At 42.4% G+C, this 21,928-nt stretch overlaps 1 protein-coding gene across 1 annotated transcript in view; it reads right to left on the bottom strand.

The window, feature by feature from the left end:
* The window catches only part of ERI1 (exoribonuclease 1), a 228,207-nt gene that overhangs the window by 46,326 nt on the left and 159,953 nt on the right, over positions 1–21,928 (bottom strand). Inside the window, exons 3-5 of the mRNA XM_086961755.1 lie at positions 17,720–17,936; positions 10,672–10,755; positions 5,776–5,885 (exon numbers count right to left, since the gene is read on the bottom strand). Of these exons, the coding sequence (XP_086817881.1) occupies positions 5,776–5,885; positions 10,672–10,755; positions 17,720–17,936 (411 nt within the window). The remainder of the gene's footprint in view (positions 1–5,775; positions 5,886–10,671; positions 10,756–17,719; positions 17,937–21,928) is intronic.

The raw sequence follows: 21,928 nt of genomic DNA, 5'->3' as shown, positions 1-21,928 counted from the left end.
CATGGCAACCAGTTTGAGCAATTATACTGCCACGCCAACCAATCGCTGTGATTGGTATAGAGGAGTGTTAATCTAAAATCAGTTGATGACGGTTCGGCCTTTTTGAAGGTTGGTACTAGACAATAGATCATGGAAATGTACCCACAAGGGTGCACACACTATGCAAGGCCAAAAGCGTCCCACTTGACTAACTTAATACTATAGAGAATAATTCATATGGAGATCGTGTTGATTTCCCTTAGTCAAATATCAAGCAACAGGAACACAGAATTGTAAAAAATTGCAATTACATTATTTTCAAATCTTGGCTAACTCATTATGTCCACAAAAAACTGAACTCCAAGCGCCCAAGAAGCCCTTAAAACCTTTTCTCCAAAACAGTGCACTAGGCTCGATCTAAAAAATAAGCAAACAACGCATTATATTATTTTTTGGGTGACTTATTTCGTCTACAAATTCTCTTACTACTAACCTTATGTGAGAGAACCTGAAACTACTTGACAGCAGTTAATGCAGAGCTTTGAATGGCAACTCTGTTCATGCATGCATCACATGATACATGGACCCATCCCCCATGTCTACATCTTCGTCAGTCAACTAAATAAAACCAACACCGACAAAGACAATAGAACTACCTTTTCAAGATAAAGTGTCCACGATTTGTGAGTCTGTGGAGGAGAGATGGATGGATTGGTTGATAGGGTAGATGGGTAGGTAGTTTGAGGAGGGCAGATGTGAGTGGGTGCATGGATGGTTCACTGATAAACAGTGTATTTTGGGTGTGGGATATGTGGGTGATTGGACAGGTGTGCAGAATAAGGAAGAGGTGAGTAGGTGCTCTCCAGGCTATCCACAGACGCTTCTCCTGCTCTCTGTCTTGATTACCTACCACCCGATAGAGCGACTGTATTGATTTGCTGGAGTGAGCAGTGCGATGCAACCAGCTGGAAGCAAGATCATTCCATGCCTCTGTAGTAGAAGCTGATTAGCTTGCCAAGGGAGTATCACCCTGCACCCATCTCCCCACTGCAGCAAAGGGGTGGCATAGCACTATACTGGAAAAGAAGCCAAATGGTACCACAGGGTATTGTGCTGGTGAGTCTTGTGGAACTTTCTCAGGAGGGCCGTAGATTCTATCTTCTGCAGCAATGGACTGATGAGATGCTAAGCGGCACACCACCAAATGTAGGTGTCTACCTGACTATCTGCAGCCTCACTAAGGCTTTGACAGCCCTTTTATTCCACTGGGAATTTCCCAGGTAGGATGAAGCCCTTGGAAGCCAGTTTCTAGAGTAGGAGGCCATATCTCTGGTGCCTCTGTCACTTTCTCCAGCTCACGGAAATTAACTGCAGAAGGCATGGTGATGCTTTAAAAGGGTGAAAAAGATAAGACGGAAGGAGAAGACCGAGAGAAAGTAACCAGAGAGGGAAAAGAGAGAGGAGGCAAGGAATGCGAATGGAGGATGGGAATGTGTGCGTGAAAGGAGATGAAGGGAGCGGACTGGTTTGAGCATTTTGCCAGGGCTGAGCCTCGCTCACCTGTACTAAGTGACACTCTTTAGAACGGTCTAAAGAATCCCGAATGTAGTCTCATCCGACTACAGCACCAATTAAATTACTGTATGTAAGCAAAAACGACACCTTGTAGGGCATGAATGATTTATACAATCAAGCAATGGCGGATGAATTTAGACTGATCAATAGATGAAAGTAAATTGAAAGAACAATCAATGGTTGTGAGAAGCTGAACTTTGATGTTGGTACATACATAATATTAGTTCTTTGAAACAGTGAAATTAGTCTCTACAAAGACCCACTTGCCAACTTTTTAGGTTTCAAAATGATCATGATCATGGCTTAAAAAGACATTACATGAAGCGATAGCAGTGAGGAGGTTTTGTCTCTCCAAGACGCCAACCTTTGAAAATATTTCATGTAGTACTATCAGGGACTCACCCACTACGCACTAGCAACACTGCAGAGAGCAATCTTCCCAAGGAAAATGGGTCCAAACAGTGCATTTTGAAGTATAAATGTATTTGCTAAATAAAACAGGATAGCCTCTTCTGTTGGGGAAACCACTAATCATTCCATTACTTCAGGATCAATCTCGCAAAAAGGAAGTGCAGAATGCATCAGAAGGCAGTAGATCACAAATACATACGACTGTGCGCCCTCTGATGCACAAAGACCAGTGCATTGGGTGGAATTGGGGGGGGGGGGGGGCGATCTGCAGCGCCTGATATGCTAGGCCCACCAGAAAAAAGGGCCATCATAAATCAACTACAACATGAAATAAACACAGCTTTAAATAACGTGCCAGTAAGTCCAGAAAATAAAGCCCATCACAGTCCATGCGGCAGGTTTTTTCCTCAAACGTTCTGAGCCCAAAAAAAGTACATCCAGGTCTTGGACAATGGGACAAACATCTTTCCAGCACCTGTGATCTGAAGCTGTAAGTCACTGATGAGGCCCACACAAGCCACAATCGGTCTAGGGTTGTTATAATCCCACATGAGGGGACATGGCCAGGCAGTTCTGCTTGGTTGTTCATACTGAAGCCGAATCAAGTCTGACTCGCTTTTAGTTGATCTCTTCCTAGCAGATAAGTTTTAAGGCCTGGGCAAAGTGGGCTCTGGCCCAGGGCCCCAGCCTTTCAGGGGGCCCTGTGATGGAGCCAGCTCTGTTCTGCAGAGATTCTTGCCCTTATGGCCTCATGGCCTTGAACAATTCTTAAACAACTTGATTTAAATACCACTACACATCCATTATGGATTTTAACCTTGCCTAAGCTTACCATTATTCAAATATACACCACATGAGGTGCATAACCCAGAAGGCAATTTTGATGCCCTTGTTGATCTCTTATGGAGAGAAAAAGACTCACTCCCCAAAAAACCCCAGCTCCACTGTAATCAAACGTTGAAAGACACACAATTGATGGACGGAATGCAGAACAAATCAAAACATGCATACCCCAGTCAAGAGATCTGGGTTAAATCCATCATTCTTTTGCTCACCATGCCAACCCAGTTTAGACATGGCCATATGAAAATCAGTCTTGACCCTCTGCCTTATGGGAACAGTCCAACCCAAACTACCAAACCATGTCTTCCCTGGACCACAATCAAGCATCCTAGGACCGGTTTCGGGGTTTCACCCCATATAAGCCAGGATATAGCCTGAATCCAGTGGCACAGTGAGCCCGGGGCCATGTCAGGGCATACCCGGCGCACTTAGGGCGAGAAAGCAAAAGACACAATGGATGGACGGAATGCAGAACAAATCAGAACATTCACCCCCAGGAAAGAGATTTGGGTTAAATCCATCATTCTTTCGCTCACAATGCCACCCCGGTTTAGACCTGGCCATATGCAAATCAGTCTTGACCCTGTGCTCATGGGACCAGTCCAGCACAGATTTAGGCCAGATCTGTGTACTGGGGTGAATGTATGACTTTGTTCAGCATGCTGTCCATCAATTGCTCTTTTTGCATTGGTCACCCAGAGTAGGACGGGTATGCCCAGACGTGGGTCCCGTGCTCTCTATGCCACTGGAGTCAAGCTATCCTGGCTGATGAGGGGTGAAACCCCGAAACCGGTCCTAGGATGCTTGTTTCCAGTCCAGGGAGGACCTGGCCTGGCAGTTCGGGCTGGACTGTTCCCATTGGGCATAGGGACAAGACTGATTTGCATATGGCTGCGTTCAAACTAGAATGGCATAGGGAGCAAAAAAACACGATGGATTTAGGCACAGATCTCTGTACTGGGGTGAAAGTATGACATTGTTCTGCATGCTGTCCACCAATTGTTCCTTTTGTAGAAATCAGATGTTAAAGCACACCCGGGACAGGCTAGGTGGCTGGGTGGGAGCCCAATGATGAAGCATGCCACTAACTAGGTTGGTAGGTGATGTTTTTTATTTTTAAACCAAAAGATATTTTTTCACGATCTGTGTGAGGGACATCCTTTGGACATTTGGTAGCAGGGCTCGCTCCGCTTTGTCTGTAAATGTGAGGCTGGGAAGGTGAGCAAGCCATCTCTCTTCTCACTCTCCCCTTTGATATTAACCCTTGAACCTTTGGTCATGGAAAGATACTTTTGTAAAATAGACCAGGCTGACCTGGACAAGGTAAAATAAATGTTGGCAGAGTAATGTGTCATCGACATGGATTGTATGCAGATATGGCAGGCCCTACGTCCAAACAGTTTTGCCCAGGTTCACCCATGGAAATGCCATTAAAGTATTTCTTCACAATTGTAGCTGTGATGCATGAATGCTATCCTTTCTTCCAACATGGCCTGCTAATAACAAGCTGATCAGGATAGGTAAGGTGCTTAAAGAAAGAAGGAAGGGAGGTGCACAAAGAAGTAAGGGAAGTATAGGACTGGAATAAGGATGACTATGGCTCAGTGTGAAGGAGATTACAAATAAGTAAAGGATTCATTACACTTTTTTTTGCACTCCTTGCCCCAGTCCTCACTGCTCGAGGATATACCAAAGCTTAGTAAGGACAGGCACCAACCAATACAATCATGCTCATGCACACCTTTAATAACCTCAAGTACTTCAATGCTAGTTTTAGAATTCCAGAACCAAAGTTTTCAGAGACAGAATCGTTGAAATCAAGCCTACAAAAGAATGTAAGTGGACTAACTGACTGCTCTACAAATTTCCTGCAATAAAATACCACAGGTTTTTGCTCAGGATGTACAGATACTTCTTGTATATCGCCCCTGGAAATTATCCGGAATTGGTTCTCCGACAGATCTGTAGGCTTGAGCTACGGCCTTTTGAATCCATCTACTTAAGAGTTTCTTACCTGCTGGCAGAACCATAAGATACATTAATAAGTTGAAGATACAACATCCCTTAGTTTTATCTAAGTACATCTAAAAGTGAATCCGAAGCATTACCAGAAAACCTTGAAAAACAGGTAAAGTTATCTATTCGGACAGAAAATACCTTGAGTCGGATTTATGGGTGAATTCTGGGTCTGGACACACAATGTTTGTCGAGAAAAGACTACAGATAAAGATAAGATATCACTAGAGCTCCTAGCTCACTCAAACTTTTAGCTGATGTTATGGCAACAGGAAAAGCCACTTTAGGGAACAACCAAGAAATACTAGCTGAGTCCAAAGGCTCAAAGGACTTTTCCTAAAGACCTCTGAGAATTATAGCAAGATCCCAAGTTGGTACTAGCTTAGGAACAGTTGGCCCCCTAAGTCTAAATACAAATGGCAGTAACTTTGCAATATTACCCCTAGGATCCTTAAGAGCCCTGAAAGCAGCCTATTCAGCTTGCTGGGTAGGAGAGAAATGTTTAATAATTCCATCTCCCAAAAAACCCTGAATGCAGAAAAGATCACAAGATGGAGGATCCAAATGCATATGCAAGCATCACTTAGTGAAATTACCCGAATGCTTTTCATATCAACATAGATGGACTTATAGACGTTTCAATGTATAAAGCAGCCTTCTTCAAACACGAATTCAGAAGATTTACCCTCTCAAACTCCATGCAGCGAGATGCAGATGGGAAGGATAAGACTTTCAGTATTGGGAACTGCAGAGGAGAAGGATCCAGAAGAAGATGCAACACCCACTCATGGGCAACCAGAGAAGTTGTGGGAACAATGAGAGACAAGGCCAGGGTAATGAAGATTACAGGTAAGCATCTGATTAATTATGCACTATTACAGATATATTTAAAATAGAGCTCAGATTGTACTGTTTCATACATTACTCATGCTTTTACTGCAGAATACATACCCGTCAGTCAGAATGGCATATTTATACTTGATGCCCAGTTCTTTTTGCCTCATCCAGTCAACCACATTTTGGAGAACCTGAGGAAAAGTATCCGCAGCATCTACAATGTCCTGCAACGATACAAAAACAATAATGAAGTATGATAACTCCACCAGAGTGCATAAAAGCCTTATGTAACACAGTCTGAGCATACAGCAGTGAATAAGGCTTCATGAGAAGCGAAGACCCACTTTAAGGTACTTTGGGCCACCCCTAATGACCTAAGTGAAGGAATGTTATACCTGCAATATCTTCAGTACTTCAATTAGCTTCAGCTTTACAAAATATGGTGGGATCAGAACTTGTTTTTTCATAGTTTTATAAAAAATATCGCATCAAAGGGTGCAGTGTGTCGGCACCTGGAGCTCATGGTACCAAACCCCTTGAACTTCCAGTGGAGTCCAGCTGTGGCTCAACAAATGAAAAGAGAAACGTAGTCTGCAGCTCTACCTGGAAATAAGGACAGTATAACTAACTGAGAGAACAAGTAATGGAGTGAGTTAATACAGGCAACTAACATACTTATTTGTAGTCTCTCTGCTCCGCAAGCTCTAGACCATACAGAACACTACAGCCAGACTGGTCCTTGGCATCCCTCGACACAAACACATCATGCCAACACCTGCGAAACCTTCACTGGCTCCCCGTCCAGAAGAGAGTAACCCTCAAGATACTCGCCCACACCTACGAATGCCTCCACAACACTGAACCCTAATATCTCAATGAAAATCACCTTGCACGTACCCAAGAGAAACCTCCAATCCACTGACCCCGCTGAACCCCCGTGCATCCGCAGAGCCAGAACGCGTGGCAAAGCCTTCTCCTACATCGCGACGAAGACCTGGAACGAGCTCCTGATCAACATCAGATGCACCCCCACTCTCCACAACTTCAGGAAGACCCTCAAGACCTGGCCTGTTGACTGACCGGAGCTGCCCCCCCCCCCCCCCCAGCGCTTTGAGACCCTTACAGGTGAGTAGCGCGCTTCACAACTCCCTGATTGATTGATAGTCTTAAACGTTTTTCTTCAAAACCTCTGGAAATGGATTGCAAACAATAGAATATTAAGAGCAGGTGGCCATTTTGAAGTGTTATATTAAGATTGAAAGCTGAATATTGGTACATCTGAACTAGTTTTCATAGACTGCATACCTACAATCTTAAGTGGCTACCCAATAGATCTCAGAAATCAGAACATGCCCAGAATTCACTGGAAGATAACTTCCTGAAGATGGGTTAGACATGGAGCTCCACAGAGGGGAAAGTCACAGGCATGTCTTAACAATGAGCGATGCTGGGTAAATATCAAAGAAACAGAAGATATGGAAGCGTCAGGCATCTGGTGTGCTTTTTGGTGGACAAAAGCGCTAACATCAAAACAAACAAAGACCTACCAAACAGCGAGAAGAATATTATTTATTCACGGATGTTATGATCCACAAAATGTTGTGCAGAAAAAAAGTAAACGCAGTGTTTTCAAAACTGGGTCAGGACCAACTGGTGAGTTGTGAGCCTATGTTTGGTGGGTCGTGAAAGTCCAAAAAATCAAGATACCTTTAAATTCTGTATTTATTTTGTCACATTTGCTGTGCTTCGAAGAAAGAGGGCAAATGTCAGGCTATGTGTTCTGACAAATTGCTGCTTTGGTTTTTCAACATGGGGATTGGTGTTTAGGAACGCCTCTGGCTTTGCACTCAGAGAAAGAAAGGCAAAGTGAAATATGTGGCAATCTTTCTGGAGAACTAAAAGTGTGAAAGGAATGTCTGTAGGCGGTCATTTTTTTGTAACACAATACAATGTAAATGAACTGTCGACATTCTGCAGTTAGGAAAACAAAAATGGTGCATTTTTTTGTAATTTTGAAATGTGATGGAAACACAGATTTTAATAGAATCAAAATAAAGCATGACATTAATTAGTGAAGTACAAACTTAATAAATATTTATTGAAAGACGACTTCAACACATTATCATTTGCGTGTATTCTAGATTCATCAGATGATCATTCACAATATTTTACTCTTGGTGGAGTCACATGGGACTATTTAGCATGCAACTCCCATACCTTAAACCAACAGCATACAAAAGAGCACTGAAAAATAAGGATCAATTGCGCCCACAGCATTGTTTCTCACCAAAGCATTTACTCCCATATATCCCCTCCTTCCATTATCTTCCTCGTCCCCTGCCCTTCCCTTCCACTACCACTACCAAAAACCTGCTTGAACCAGCAACCAGATCCTCATAGCTCTGCCCATATAGGTATAATTCAGAAAGAATATGTGTGGGGCACCCCAAAGGAAGGGCGCTTCAGACAAAGTTATGTCGCTACTTTTGTAACAATGTATGTTGTAAAGAGCTCGGTATTTGTAACTACATCACAATAACTCCCGATCTCGTGTTTACTTTGGCCTGGGTGTGTTTTCTGAGTGAAATAACTTGTAGTTTGTCGCACATGTGGGTATTTTGACTGCATTGTGTTTTTTTGGGTTTGAATGTTGTAGATATTTTCATCAGGTACATTATTAGATCAGCCAGAGCAGAAGTAGGCCTTTGATGTAATCTTAGAATGCTGGGTTGATGAATAAGATAACGTGAAAGTGAGATTGAATATGAGAAAGTGCGAGACAGAATAAGAGTGAGAAAGATTGAAGTGAAAGTATACATCTCAGTGAGGGAGGAGCTGAGAGAGGGTGAAGGCACGAGCCAGTGGGAGGGTAGAAAGAGAATACGTTCCTCTATAAAGCCAGGAAAACACGACCATGACTAACAGAAATATAACAGTAATATATAAAAAATAACAAACTATCTCCTTCCTTTATTTTTTTAACATGTTGGCTGCAGTTCACTAACCACAAAATGAGGTTCTTGAACCAAAGCTGCCATCACAGAATGGTCACAACCCATTCCAAGACAATGTGCATATCTGCAGACTTGTGCAGATCTTAACCACCAGCCCACTGTCTTCGAACCCAACTGTATTCTTACTGGACATGGCTAACTTCCCAGAAGTATTTCGGGGAATTTGCCCACCTACTGGAAGGCTATCTGGGAAAATAGCCACCTCAAAGGTCATCTAACACTTGACTGTAATGTAGAAATGTGAAAATCCACTTAACAGAATTATAATAACCAAATAAGGGACCAATATAAAAAGATTTTGCACTTAACGCCAAGTTTTGTATAACGCCTATCTGCTGCTTTTCTTGTAGTGAAGGGAAAACATTCTTTTGAGACTTAAAACTGCGAATGCCAATTTGATTCATCCTAATCACTTTTCCCACATTTGTCTAATCTTATGAAACAGAAATTGACCATAACAGAAAAACGTCTACCAAATGTCATGCAGATATGTGATTCTGTGCCAAATTTATTAGCAAAAGCAACTCAATTGCCTACTTTCACCAAGTCACACCCAACATCAATCTTTATCGTCAACTGCAAAATACATAAACACATAGACAATGCACACTCTCAAGTCTATTCCCAAAGGGACAATGCTCGCATCTGATGTCCTGAGCCAGGTCTCTAGGAGAAAGACAAAAATTAAGGCCATAGTCCTGAAGAATATCTGGTGACTTCAATTGTCAATAAATCTATGTAGAGTTTTGTCCACTACTTGTCAAAACATAGGGTCATGTTAGCCCGTCTAGGTTTTAATTTTGTGAAAATACGGGGTACTAATAAAACAAATCTACTCCACTACTAGACAATTTTATTATAAATGGCCCTTTAGAAAAAACAGAACTACTATTAGAACAGCTCATCTAGTCCTTAACAAGGCCCATCTTGGACAATATGAAGAGAAATCCTATGATAAAGCATCTCGCCTTGTTTGAGTGACAGTCATACTCTTTTTATGTTGACTTTAAAAACACATAACAGGAACTAGCCCACTTGCATAGCACCATCATCATTCCATACATTAACTCCTAAAATAAGGTATAAAGGGATTTTTGTGATTGCTTTTTCTCACCGGAGAGGACAACCTATCACGCTTTTACCTTCTTCTCCAAACTCACTCTGTGATCAAAGTGTCAGCGAACAAAGTAGAGATCTTGTACCAATAAGCAGACACTTCACAGAGCATTATTTGGCTGTTTCACTGCCTGCATTGCACATGGATAGGTGTTGTCTTGGAGGGGATTTGGATGTGCGTGTATACACAAGTATAGTGATCCTTTTAAATGGTGAAGTATTTACACACATTACACAAGAATGTTAAAATGATCGTTGGTAGAGAGAGTGGTAGAGAGAGAGAGAGAGTGGTAGAGAGAGAGAGAGAGTGGTGGAGAGAGAGAGAGAGTGGTGGAGAGAGAGAGAGAGTGGTGGAGAGAGAGAGAGAGAGAGAGAGAGAGTGGTGGAGAGAGAGAGAGAGAGTGGTGGAGAGAGAGAGAGAGAGAGAGAGAGAGAGAGAGAGAGAGAGAGAGAGAGAGAGAGAGCGAGAGAGAGTGTGTGTGTATTGGGCTAAATAAAAATGTCATGACTTTTACATAGAAAAATATTTATTAATTCCACGGCTATAAAAATGTTTACGATTTGCGATCGCAGGAGGAAATTAAGTTGTAGATGCTCCAAGACAATAAAACTCTTACCCATGAGAAAAGTTTGAGAAGTCACAAAACCTAATTTAACTAGAAACCATACATTGCAACACCTTACAAAAACCACCCATCTGTAAACGTTTTACCAATATGCAGGACACTTCAACAAGAACAGTTGAGAAGGTCTAAAAATAACATGGGATCTTAATCAAGAAAAAAAGGAATTGCAAAATGAAAACTAAAAAATAAATAGAATCAAAACCACTTTTCTTAAGCATATTTGGATGGGGAAATGAATAACTGTTCGAGATTACCTGGGTAATTCCAGTTAGATTAATGCAGAAATCGGAAAGTTCTCGTTTTATCTCTGGTTTGACATACTGTTGAAAGGTATCTTCCTGCAAAAGGTAAAGAAAGAATAAAAAAAAAAATACATATATATATATATCTCATGATCTTTATTTAGGCACATTGTCATAAAAGAATAAATAAAAACATGATACAATAAAACAATTTACACAGAATTCCAATTCATGAATGAATCCAGCAGGGCCCATTTACATACATCGTTTCATACTGCCTAGCAATCAAATGTACATAAAACACATACAGATTAAAATCAATCAAGACTTAAAAATACCACTCTCATTAAATGCCAATAAAAACGTGGACAACTCAAAATAAAAACTGCACCCCCCCATACGTTTTTCGGTCTTTACCTCCACATATGCATTCGAAATTGAGAGAGACAATACACGGACTGGTGTTGCTTCTTAAAATTGTGCATATTTTGCAAAATGACATGTCAGCAGCCCACTGGGGTTAAATTTCATGGACTTCCAGTCCCAGGATGCATCAGTAGCTTTACTCACCTGTTACTGATTTGAAATAAATAAAGGGAGATCGCTGGCAGACCATTGTGTTGAGTCATTTGCAGCAGAGAAGCCTATGAAGAAGGGTGAATACTCGAAACGCGTCGGGTAACTGCTGACGCTGAGGTGCTGGGCTCTTCCTCGTTATTACAGACGCCAACCAGTGAGTGCGCCCGCACTGAGGGTGCTTTGTGAAACTGTATTAATTAAGGCCGGCCCGGCCGGGGGGCGCACCGCAGCAGACTGTAGCGGTTCCGCTGCTGGATGCATTTTCTGCGAAGCAGAACGAACTGGCGGGAGACAACATTGGGGCAGAGATTAAAGGCACCCCGCGATTGCGCATATTTTGCAAAATGACTTAGCTGCCCACTGGGGTTAAATTTCATGGACTTCCAGTCCCAGGATGCATCAGTAGCTTTACTCACCTGTTACTGATTTGAAATAAATAAAGGGAGATCGCTGGCAGACCATTGTGTTGAGTCATTTGCAGCAGTGAAGCCTATGCAGAAGGGTGAATACTCGAAACGCGTCAGGTAACTGCTGACGCTAAGGTGCTGGGCTCTTCCTCATCATTACAGACGCCAACCAGTGAGTGCCCCCGGCACTGAGGGTGCTTTGTGAAACTATATTATATATATATGCAACAGTTCCATAGATGCTGCACACTCAGGATATTCTGACGAGTTGGTTATTTCATGCAACTCAACAAGAAAGAAATATAACCTCAGATGATCCGTCGCTGGTGATTAAGCAATCTGATAAGGGTGGAAATGTTCTAGTTATGTCGAAAGATTTGTACAAAGAAGAAGCACTACGCCTCTTGGGTTATACCCAGAGCTACACTAAAATCAGCAGGGAGGACTACAACAGAAGCGTTTTGGCCTTCTATGATCTGCTGCAGGATTGGAGGACATAGGGCATTTTGGAGGGAGGAAAATGCATGTCAGTACATTAAGGTGGACCATCCTGTTCTTCCAACATTTTACCATCAGCCCAAAATACACAAGGACATGGAAAAACCACCTGGTCGCACAATCATGTCCTCCAAAGAAAACTTCCTAGAGAACAAAGTTCAGCGAAGGGTCATGAGAGTGTTCAGAAATGTGGAGGCGCTTAAAAGGTAGTGGTCATTGGGTAGTATGTGAAGTTAGGCGGTTGGTGCTTCTTGATCTGAGATAACCCTCGTCTCAGAGAGGAGAAGGGGAGAAAATCTCAACCTTCTGTGTACATGAATGCAATGTCAAGCGCACACAACCTGTATCCGTATATCAGTTGAGTTTGGTAGTCATTCAATGAAAAGGATAAGATCCAGCTCCAATGTTTTTAACTTGTAAGGTGTTTATTCATCCAATGTGAGTATTAGTTTCACAAGAAAAACCAGCCGACACGTGTTTCGTCAAAACCGGGGTAAACCTGTGACTCTTCAGGGCTGAGGAGTACAATGATGGGAGCTGTGTCGTCGGACCAGTGATATTTCCAACCCAGTCCTAATCGGGTGTGTACAAAGAAAAACGCGTGGAGGAGGTGCTTCTAACGCGTCTAAGTGGTGTAAGGAGGTAGAAAAGACCGCGTGAGCGGTCTGAGGGAGCAGGGAAGCAAATCCGCTTGCCCTCGCTTTCGAGCGTCCGGTCGTTGTATCGAGGTGAAAAGGAAGTCCGTGAATGATCGGGTTTCTAGGTCGTAGAAACCCGATCATATAATATGCTTCCCTGCTTCCTCCGACCGCTCATCCGGCGGCGGTCTTTTCTACCTCCCTACACCACTTAGACGCGTTAGAAGCACCTCCTCCACGCGTTTTTCTTTGTACACACCAGATTAGGACCGGGTTGGAAATATCACCGGTCCGACGACACTTTTCCCATCATTGTACTCCTCAGCCTTGAAGAGTCACGGGTTTACCCCGGTTTTGACTAAACACGTGTCGGCTGGTTTTTCTTGTGAAACTAATACTCACATTGGATGAATAAACACCTTACAAGTTAAAAACATTGGAGTTGGATCTTATCCTTTTCATTGAATGACTACCAAACTCAACTGATATACTGATACAGGTTGTGTGCGCTTGACATTGCATTCAAACTTCCTAGAGAAAGCATCAATATATGTGGATTCTTTCCTATACCCTATGGTAAAGGACATTAGTTCTTTATTCCAAGAAACCACTGCTTTTATATGTTTAACGTCTGCTGGGATGAGGACTTGTTGATTACTCTAGACATTGAGAGTCTCTCTACCTGTATTGTGCATTCCAGGGGCCTGTTGGCATTAGAATCAGTCTTTAAACTAGACCACTCAAATTCCAAGAACATAGTAGGATGCTGTCACAAATTGTTTCATTCTGCTTGCATTATAACATTTTCCTTTTCTCAGGACAACTGTACTTACAGACGCAGGGGAATACCATGGGCACATACTTCGCCCCCAGCTATGCAAATCTTTTTGTAGGTTGGTGGGAGAAGCACGTGTCATGGGTAAATGACAAAGAATTTTGGGTGGAGAAAATAGCCCTGTGGTCTAGATACATAGACAACTGTTTTATTGTCTGGAGGGGAACACGCATAGAAGCTGAGGAATTTGTCAGAATCTTGAATGTAAATGAGTTAAATGTAAGATTCATGAGTAACATCAGTAAAACAGAAGTTCAATTTTTAGATCTCCTGGTGTTCATAGCAGACAATAAGTTATGCACTAAATTCTACAGAAAACCAACGGCAGGGAACACAGTATTACATTCACAGAGTCAACACCACGTAGTCCAATTAACACCATACCCTGTGGGGAACTGCTTAGACTGAAACATAATTGTTCCCACCCTGAAGACTACCAAGAGGCAGAGAGAGAGTCCTTAAATAGGTTCACCAGAAGGGGCTACCCGAGGAAAATACTACAGGGAGTAGCTGAGAAGGTTAAATTGAAGGAGAGACAGGAGCTGCTTGCAGGCAAGCTTAAAAATAATGCAGCCGTAGAGGGGGAATCACCCAGTTAGGCTGATACTCCGCTTCTCTGCAGAATCTTAGAGGATCAGATACATGGTCCTTAGAAATAGGAACATTCTCCCGACAGATGGCACAATAGAACAGTTGCTTCCCAATAGACCAGACATCACCTATTGGAAAAGCACAAAGGACATCTTAGTTCAGAGTTTTAGATAAACCCCAGAATAGAACCACCATCACAGGTTTCTTTCCCTGCACCGCCTGTAAAGCATACAAAAACGGCATATAGGTTAAGGATTATCATGTCCCAGGAAAGAAAGAAAGACTGTCCATTAACAAGTTGCTCCAGTTTGTGGTGTATTGTCTGGTGTGTCCGTGTAGTATCCAATATATTGGAAGCACAATACACCCAGCCAAGAAACGAATATAGGAGCACACAAGGGCAATCACCAATTGTGACAAAACACATCCTGTAGCAAGACATTTTGCCACAACTCACAGTGCCAGAAGTGATAAATTACGTTACTTCTGCCTGGACCAAATCCCCACGAAAGAGGGGGGGGGGGAGAACTTTGGTCATACATAGGCTGAAAGAATAGAGATTCAAGTAGGCTAAGTCTCTTCACTACAGAGCGATACCTTAGGAGATGATCAATGGATATGGCCCATACAGGGCAAGATTGTACCCCAGATTTCTTTTTTTTTTTAATATAAATATATTGAGTTGATAATCACAATTATTCCATTGTAGATGACTTATGCAATATGCAGCAATAACTGTTTCCGTTATATACTGATGAAGGAATAATGAATTGTGCAATCATGTACAGAGAATCAATTTGGGAATGTTATGAATCATTGAATTTGATATTAATCTGGAATACGGATTGTTCAAATATCAGTATTGATTTTATTTTATGTTTTTCACCTTCATTGGTGATCTGTGAATTTAAAACAGTTATGATCATGAATAGGTATCTATGTAATACATGCACAAATATTCAAAGATGGCCGACACTTTACATCTACTTTGGCCATCTCCACAACAAGGTCCCTTTTCTATTTTTATAATTCAGCCGCCATCCAATGAATTTGATTTGTGTTGAAAGGAAGTAGTTTGCATTTGAATCACTAACATTGACGAAGGACACGAGTTTGTCAGTATACTTGCTTTGAGTTGCATGAAATAAACAACTAATCATCAAAATAGCCTGAGTGTGCAGCATCCTTGAAACTGTCGGTGCGAAAAATCGTTATATATATATATATTCTCCAAACTTGCCCTAGGCAATGAGTCGCACTCCAAACACCAGCATGAAGCAAAGCTTTTAATCAGGTATGAACAGCCACACGTCAGTAGATTCAATCAACAGCTGTTCCCTCGAGTCTTCGCCTTACGCGTTTCAAAGGAATAACCTTCTTCTTCAGAGGCATGTGAAGACCGACAATTCTTAGCAGTTTCCTGTTCAGTTCCACTTAATTAATGCTTAAGTCCACGCCCCCAGATGGGCTGCTCATTTGAGATACCTGTGGAGCATTCTGGGAACTGCAGTCCAGGAAAGTTCCTTGCCAGTCTTGGGAGCACAAATTAACTGTAAATAACCATTGCAAGCCCACAATGGGCCTCCGCTGACGGGCACTGCTCTTGATCCTAATTGGTGTTTCCAACGGCAGGGCTCGGATACATCGGGCCCCTTGGCTCCCTCATTTTGGGGTGGTGCGTCCTCTGCAGCGGGGCACGCCGCCTAAAATATACGCTCCAAACTTGCCCTAGGCAATGAGTCGCACGCCAAACACCAGCATGAAGCAAAGCTTTTAATCAGGTATGAACAGCCACACGTCAGTAGATTCAATCAACAGCTGTTCCCTCGAGTCTTCGCCTTACGCATTTCAAAGGAATAACCTTCTTCTTCAGAGGCATGTGAAGACGGACAATTCTTAGCAGTTTCCTGTTCAGTTCAGGCATGGCAGTTTTCAAAGACGACCAGCAGCATGCTGGTAATTTGTTCAGCGATATCGTGCTCCAAAATGGGCTGATCTGATGATACAAGTACCATCATGTACTTTTCCGACAGCCTCTGCGGAAGAAAGACAATTCGAAACGCTTAAGGCGAAGTCAGATGCTTTTATTTATTCAAAGGAACCACCGCCCATACCAAAGGTAATGCGTTGGGAAAAGCACACTGCCACTCGAGTGAGGCTCGCCTGATGGACATTCCGCATGAGCTTGAGAGAGATATATAACCATTTAAAGCTAGATGGTTTGCAAAAGTTTGGCGTTTTAAAAAGTGGGTTGTGGTTCTAAAAAGCTTGGGAAGCACCAATTCAAACAAAATCACCTTGTATAAACACATGTCTCTATTGAAGAAATTGGCAAAATAGCCCTACAATCTACACACATTTGATCACATTTTTGTTGGAGACGAACTAAACTACTTTGCAAACTCCCTACTGGCAACAACCTTCAACACAGTTGTCCCTTACAGGTCAATTCAATGTATAGGTCTATCTTGCAAGAAGAATGTTCATGCAGCTTTGAGGTAGGACATGCATACGCACACAACAGCCACAAACATGAGCAGCAAGTAAAGCATCAACTAGTGCCAAGTCAAAGCATCCAATGGCAGGCATTCAAAACTATTCAAAGCTGCAATGCATCTTTATTGATGGACAAAATCCCCAGCACTCTAAATTGAAGAGCAGGACAGAAAATAAAGGAATAAAACACATAAAACTGTATATAAAGTGTCAGAACATCAATCTAAAATACAAACTTTTTTTAATCATAAGATTTATATTCATAATCGTTTTTACAATAAACCTGCGAAATACTAAACTCAAAAATAGGTATTTACGCCCTATTGTTGGAAATTGTGAATAGTAACCCTTTCTGATAAATTGTCATTCGTGTGCAAGCCTTATGACAGTAAAAATACAAAAATATATTTTAATTTTAAAACCATAGGATTTTTTGCATCATCTATGATTTCTTTGTTGTTGTAATTCATAAAGATAGTAATAAGTATTTTTCAAAACCAACGAAATTCTTTCTAGCAGGCAGCAACAATAGTGTGGTGCATATTTATTGACTCTTTGAGAAAACTTCAAGACAGCACAAGTGGATGTAAGGCAAACTCTTACGTATCCGTTACTCCGTATTTGTTCTTTTGGGAGCATGTGCCACATTATAAAAAGTAAACACCTCCATACGGAACTTATTTGCGGTTCTGGGCCTAATGATCGACTACATTATTGAAGAAAGTAGAATACTCACTTGTCAATACTCAATGGGGATTTCAACACTGGTATTGGTTTTTATTTGACAGTACATGCTGGGATAGGTAGATTGTAGTGGTTTTACTGCTGTAGTTTTAACAACAAAGAAAAATAAAGCATCGAGGGCCACGTGAGCCCGAAGCTCTACATACCCATGGATTGAAAACTCATTGACACTTAATACATAAAGGAGAACTTGACTTCCTTTCTAATGCAAAAACAGAATTCAACACATTTCTGGACCCAAAGCACGAATATTGATAAATTGGTTCACATACTATTTCAAGGGTGCGAGTGTTCACCAAGGCAATGGGAAATTCAATAATTTCATGTATGTAGTCAGGTTGGTTGCCCTCTTCACACGTTGCTTCAAAGTCAATGACACAGATGTAATCATAGTAGGTGTCCCCACTGCCTTGGAGAAGATGATGATGATTCAGCTTCTGCTTCTTGTAATAGTTCTTTAGCCTCTTTTTCAGAACATCCTTTACTCCCCTGAAGGGAACACAAAGAGAAAAGCACCTCAAGTCAGGTTCACTGAACAGTATGTGCAGCTTTCACAGAATGATTACATAAAAATACAGCCCATCATATAACAATTTAAAATATACACACAAATACAAATCACTAAAAAACTAAATCTCTGCATGTAGAATTCAATTTCAGCATCAAAGACAGTTGTAGTGGAGAAGTGTGGCTCACTGGTTAGAGCGGCAAACCCTGATGCAGAGATCTGACCCGGGACCAGGGTTTAATTCCGGTCGCGGCAGGGTCTTGGGCTCAATGTCCGCGGACCCGATATTTCTCGCCACGGTGCCTACTCTAATCATGGGTCCCACTCTGCAACTCTGGGCAATAGCTTGCTTAACCCGTTTGCTGCTTCGAACATTCTGCGCCAGTGCTGAACGTTCGAAGAAACGGGTGCGGCTGCATCGGCCAACGGACGTGCGCAGCACTGGCAAGGTAGTGCTCGCGACGACCGTTGGCCGACGGCAGCACTAAAGGGGTTAATCTCCACACCGGCCTTAATCGCTAAGGATGCCTGACTTCACCTTGGGGTGCCCAGGAGTGGGCGCCTCACAGGAACAGGCCAGGATGGGTTCCTCAGCGGTACAGCGGGAACACACTGGCTAGTGTAAGCAGGCGCTTTATAAGCTCAGTTACTTTACTACTACTACTTTACTAAATAGACACGTCTGGTGCCAATGAGGAGGAATTACTGATTGGGCCCTAAGATTCATAATGCCAAGCCACAGCACATGCCAACAAGCATTGGCATAGCCAATAAGTCTCGCCTTTGGGACCTTTTAAGTGTTTTGTCATATCTGCTGCTTAATCTGGCACACACAAATTTAGCAGAGGCAGCAAGAGTGCTTGGTGAGTGAGAAGTGTTAGAAGCTGCTGCTTTAGAGCCAAGTGTGCTGCACTCATAAGCACCCCTACAGGTGGGTGAGATCCAGAGTATGGTTATGTGCTCAAATCACAATGGTAAGCCTGTGCCTTAAAATGAAACTCCAAGCAAAATAAAATTACCCTTGAACTTAGTGGTGATCAAATCTACCAATGCACCAGATCTGAAGGTAAAAAGGGTAACTTATAAGGGAATAAGGTAAGCGCAAGGTGCCTGGACCCTTTTCTTGTACGTTCTGCAGTAAACAGGAGGTGGGGGGGGGGGGGGGGGGGGGGGGGGGAGCAAAGATGGCTCAGACAACGGAAGGGGGGGCAGGAGACTACGAGAGGGGGGCGAGAGTAAAGACGGCATGGACAACAGGAAGGGGGTGGGAAGAAATTTAACAACAACGGGAGGGGAAGAATTAGAAAAAAGATATTTAAAATAAAAAAACATGAATGCTGGCGCAGTGTGAGGCAACGCGCAGTCCGAAAATACCCATAAAAAACATGAAACTGGGCGCCCGATGGAAGGTGAAGGTTACCTTTTGTCGAAAACCATAGCCTGGCACCGCTCTGTGTGTGGCCTATTTAGAGCACGTGCTCTGCTTCCCGCGCGACAGTATAAAATGTTCCCGCAATAGATAATTTATAGGCGATGACATGGTATTAATTCAGACTAAAGTACAGCACCGGGGGAGACTTCGAAGAATCCCTCAAGCAGCTCCAACAGTCATTGGCACACTGGACTTCCTGTTTACTGGCGAACTCACTCCAAACAGGAATCATAGCCTGGGAGGCAGTGCGGAGCCCGAACACACCCATAAAACAAGCAAAAGCACGGCGCGTTGTGTGTAACCTGACCCACGAGGAATGCAGCAGTCCGCCTGCGCGCCGCTGCTCGCTCCCGAGAGCAAAACGCAGTGAGTGCACATCAAAAAAAGAGATGGGACATGCACCTGCCTTTAGCCATTTTAGTGCTTTCATTACAGAGTGTCACAAACTATTTCACTTCGTAAGAAAGATTTGTGTAGCAATGCCAGTGTTATAGTCCGCTACGGAAAGGCAGCACATTGAAATGTAGATGTGGGGTGCTGTCCTTTTAAAATCTCTTAAACGAAAAGCAGCGTTTGATCTTTTAAAATTGCTATTGCTAGAACTGCAATCAGCACTGTTACACCACAACGGACATCCACTAAAATGTCATGTGTTAACAACAAGCGGGTAACTATGGTGTAAAATAATCCACACGGGTGTAACTTGAAAGAAGCTCTAATCATAAACTGGAACACCAGCAATGAGAGCAACGGCAAGCACAGCTTGCTTCCTCCCTTCCTCCAGGCAACTGTAACCGAGATTCTTTTCCAAGGCTCTGCCCATCACTAACAGTTACAAAACACTGAGCGCAAACCCCCAGAGGCAGTCAAACACAAACAACTACTACTGTGCCTGCTAACATTATACAGTATGTACCTATGATATAACAAATCATCCCCTCTCAATAATAAAAGAAAAACAAACAAAGTTCACAATACGTTAACACTATATACAAGGCACAGGAGAAATGTTTCCTGTGTCAGCAGACTTTCCCAGTGCAACCCCAGTAAGATCCAAGTTGTCATTTTCCTCACTGATTTCACTTGGGTTGATCGTTCGTTTCATCGATGTTGACCCCCTCAGGACTTTTACCATAAGTGGTAACACCCTCATCTTCAAGGTCAACATAACTTTTGTTACTAGTAGAAACCTCTTCCAAAGACACCACACCATCACAACAATCCCCATACATGTCCATAGCCCTAACAGAACTCTCCTTATATACATCACAGTCACCTTTCAAGACAGCTATCCTCGAGATCTTCACATCACTCAATTGACAGCATTGCGCGAAACATTAGAAACTTTCAAAGGGTCCGAAAACCCACTCTCGCCTTTACTTACAAGTTACTTTTTTTTTTACTTTTACCCATACGCCTTCCTTAATTGCAATCTCCTCAGACCTATTCTTAGAATCATGTGTGTTTTTGTATCTCAAATATGTATCTGTAATCTTCCTTCTCAAAAGAAATATCAGTATTGGTGGATTCCACTAACACTCAGGATTACTTTTAGTTCTTGCCCCGTTTCCTCTCATGACCTCAAAAAGAGATGCGCCCAAAGCACCATGGATATTAGACCTGTACATCCATACCATTTTTAAAATTTTACCTCCGAATCCTCAATGTTCTTAATTGCCAATTGTACAGCACTCATCACTTTTTTTGAAATCATTCAATCATGCCATTGCCACTGGCATTATAGAGTGAAGTGGTACAGTGTTTGATTCCAAATTTCTAAAATAATTTTCAGCCTAACCAGCAGTAAACTGAACTCAGTTATCACCGATGATCCGAACAGGTAATCCTACATCCATGAAAATTCTCTCAATTAAATGAAACACTGCATCCGTATCCAGCCTTTCCACAATTTTGTCTACTGGCCATCTTGCAAAAACATTAATCAAAGCAATTATATATCTAGACTGAAAACCAATGGGTCCCTTAATGTAAATATCAACCATTTCCCAGAGCTTCCTTAGAACAATAAGTTACATAGTGGGTCTCAATATCCTCAAAGATTTGTCAGAATTTACACAAACTACACATTTCCTTAACATTCTTTCTACAAACCTAGCCACCAATACCACTTCTACATCCTTAGTTTAGTCTTCACAATACCACCATGGCCTTCATGACACAAGTTAACAGTACCTCTCAAGGTAATGAAAGGAACAACCCTGTCCTCCCTCTTTTAGTATCTCTCACCACAGACAACTCGTTTGGAACTTCCCAAAAGTGTTTCAACTTGGGAGTAAAGTCAGACGCTTTCGGGCCATTCTCGCACCACCACACTCATTAGTTCCTGTAAATTTGCATTATTTGTATACTGGTCGTTCCATTTAGTCTCACCCCACACAGGTGCACCTTGTTCATGAATTCATGCAATCTGATATTCCTCCTAAAACCTTTACCAGATGATAAAAAGTCTACCATTCCAGTACATTTAATCCTGCAGACTGATGGACATTCCAGCAGTCCATGCGGAAGCCTGAAACGTGC

Source organism: Lissotriton vulgaris, chromosome 3_1 (genome assembly GCF_964263255.1).
Source record: "Lissotriton vulgaris chromosome 3_1, aLisVul1.2, whole genome shotgun sequence".
Taxonomy (NCBI): domain Eukaryota; kingdom Metazoa; phylum Chordata; class Amphibia; order Caudata; family Salamandridae; genus Lissotriton; species Lissotriton vulgaris.
Note: the sequence above shows the minus strand (reverse complement) of the source record. Positions and strands in the feature narration are given on the sequence as shown.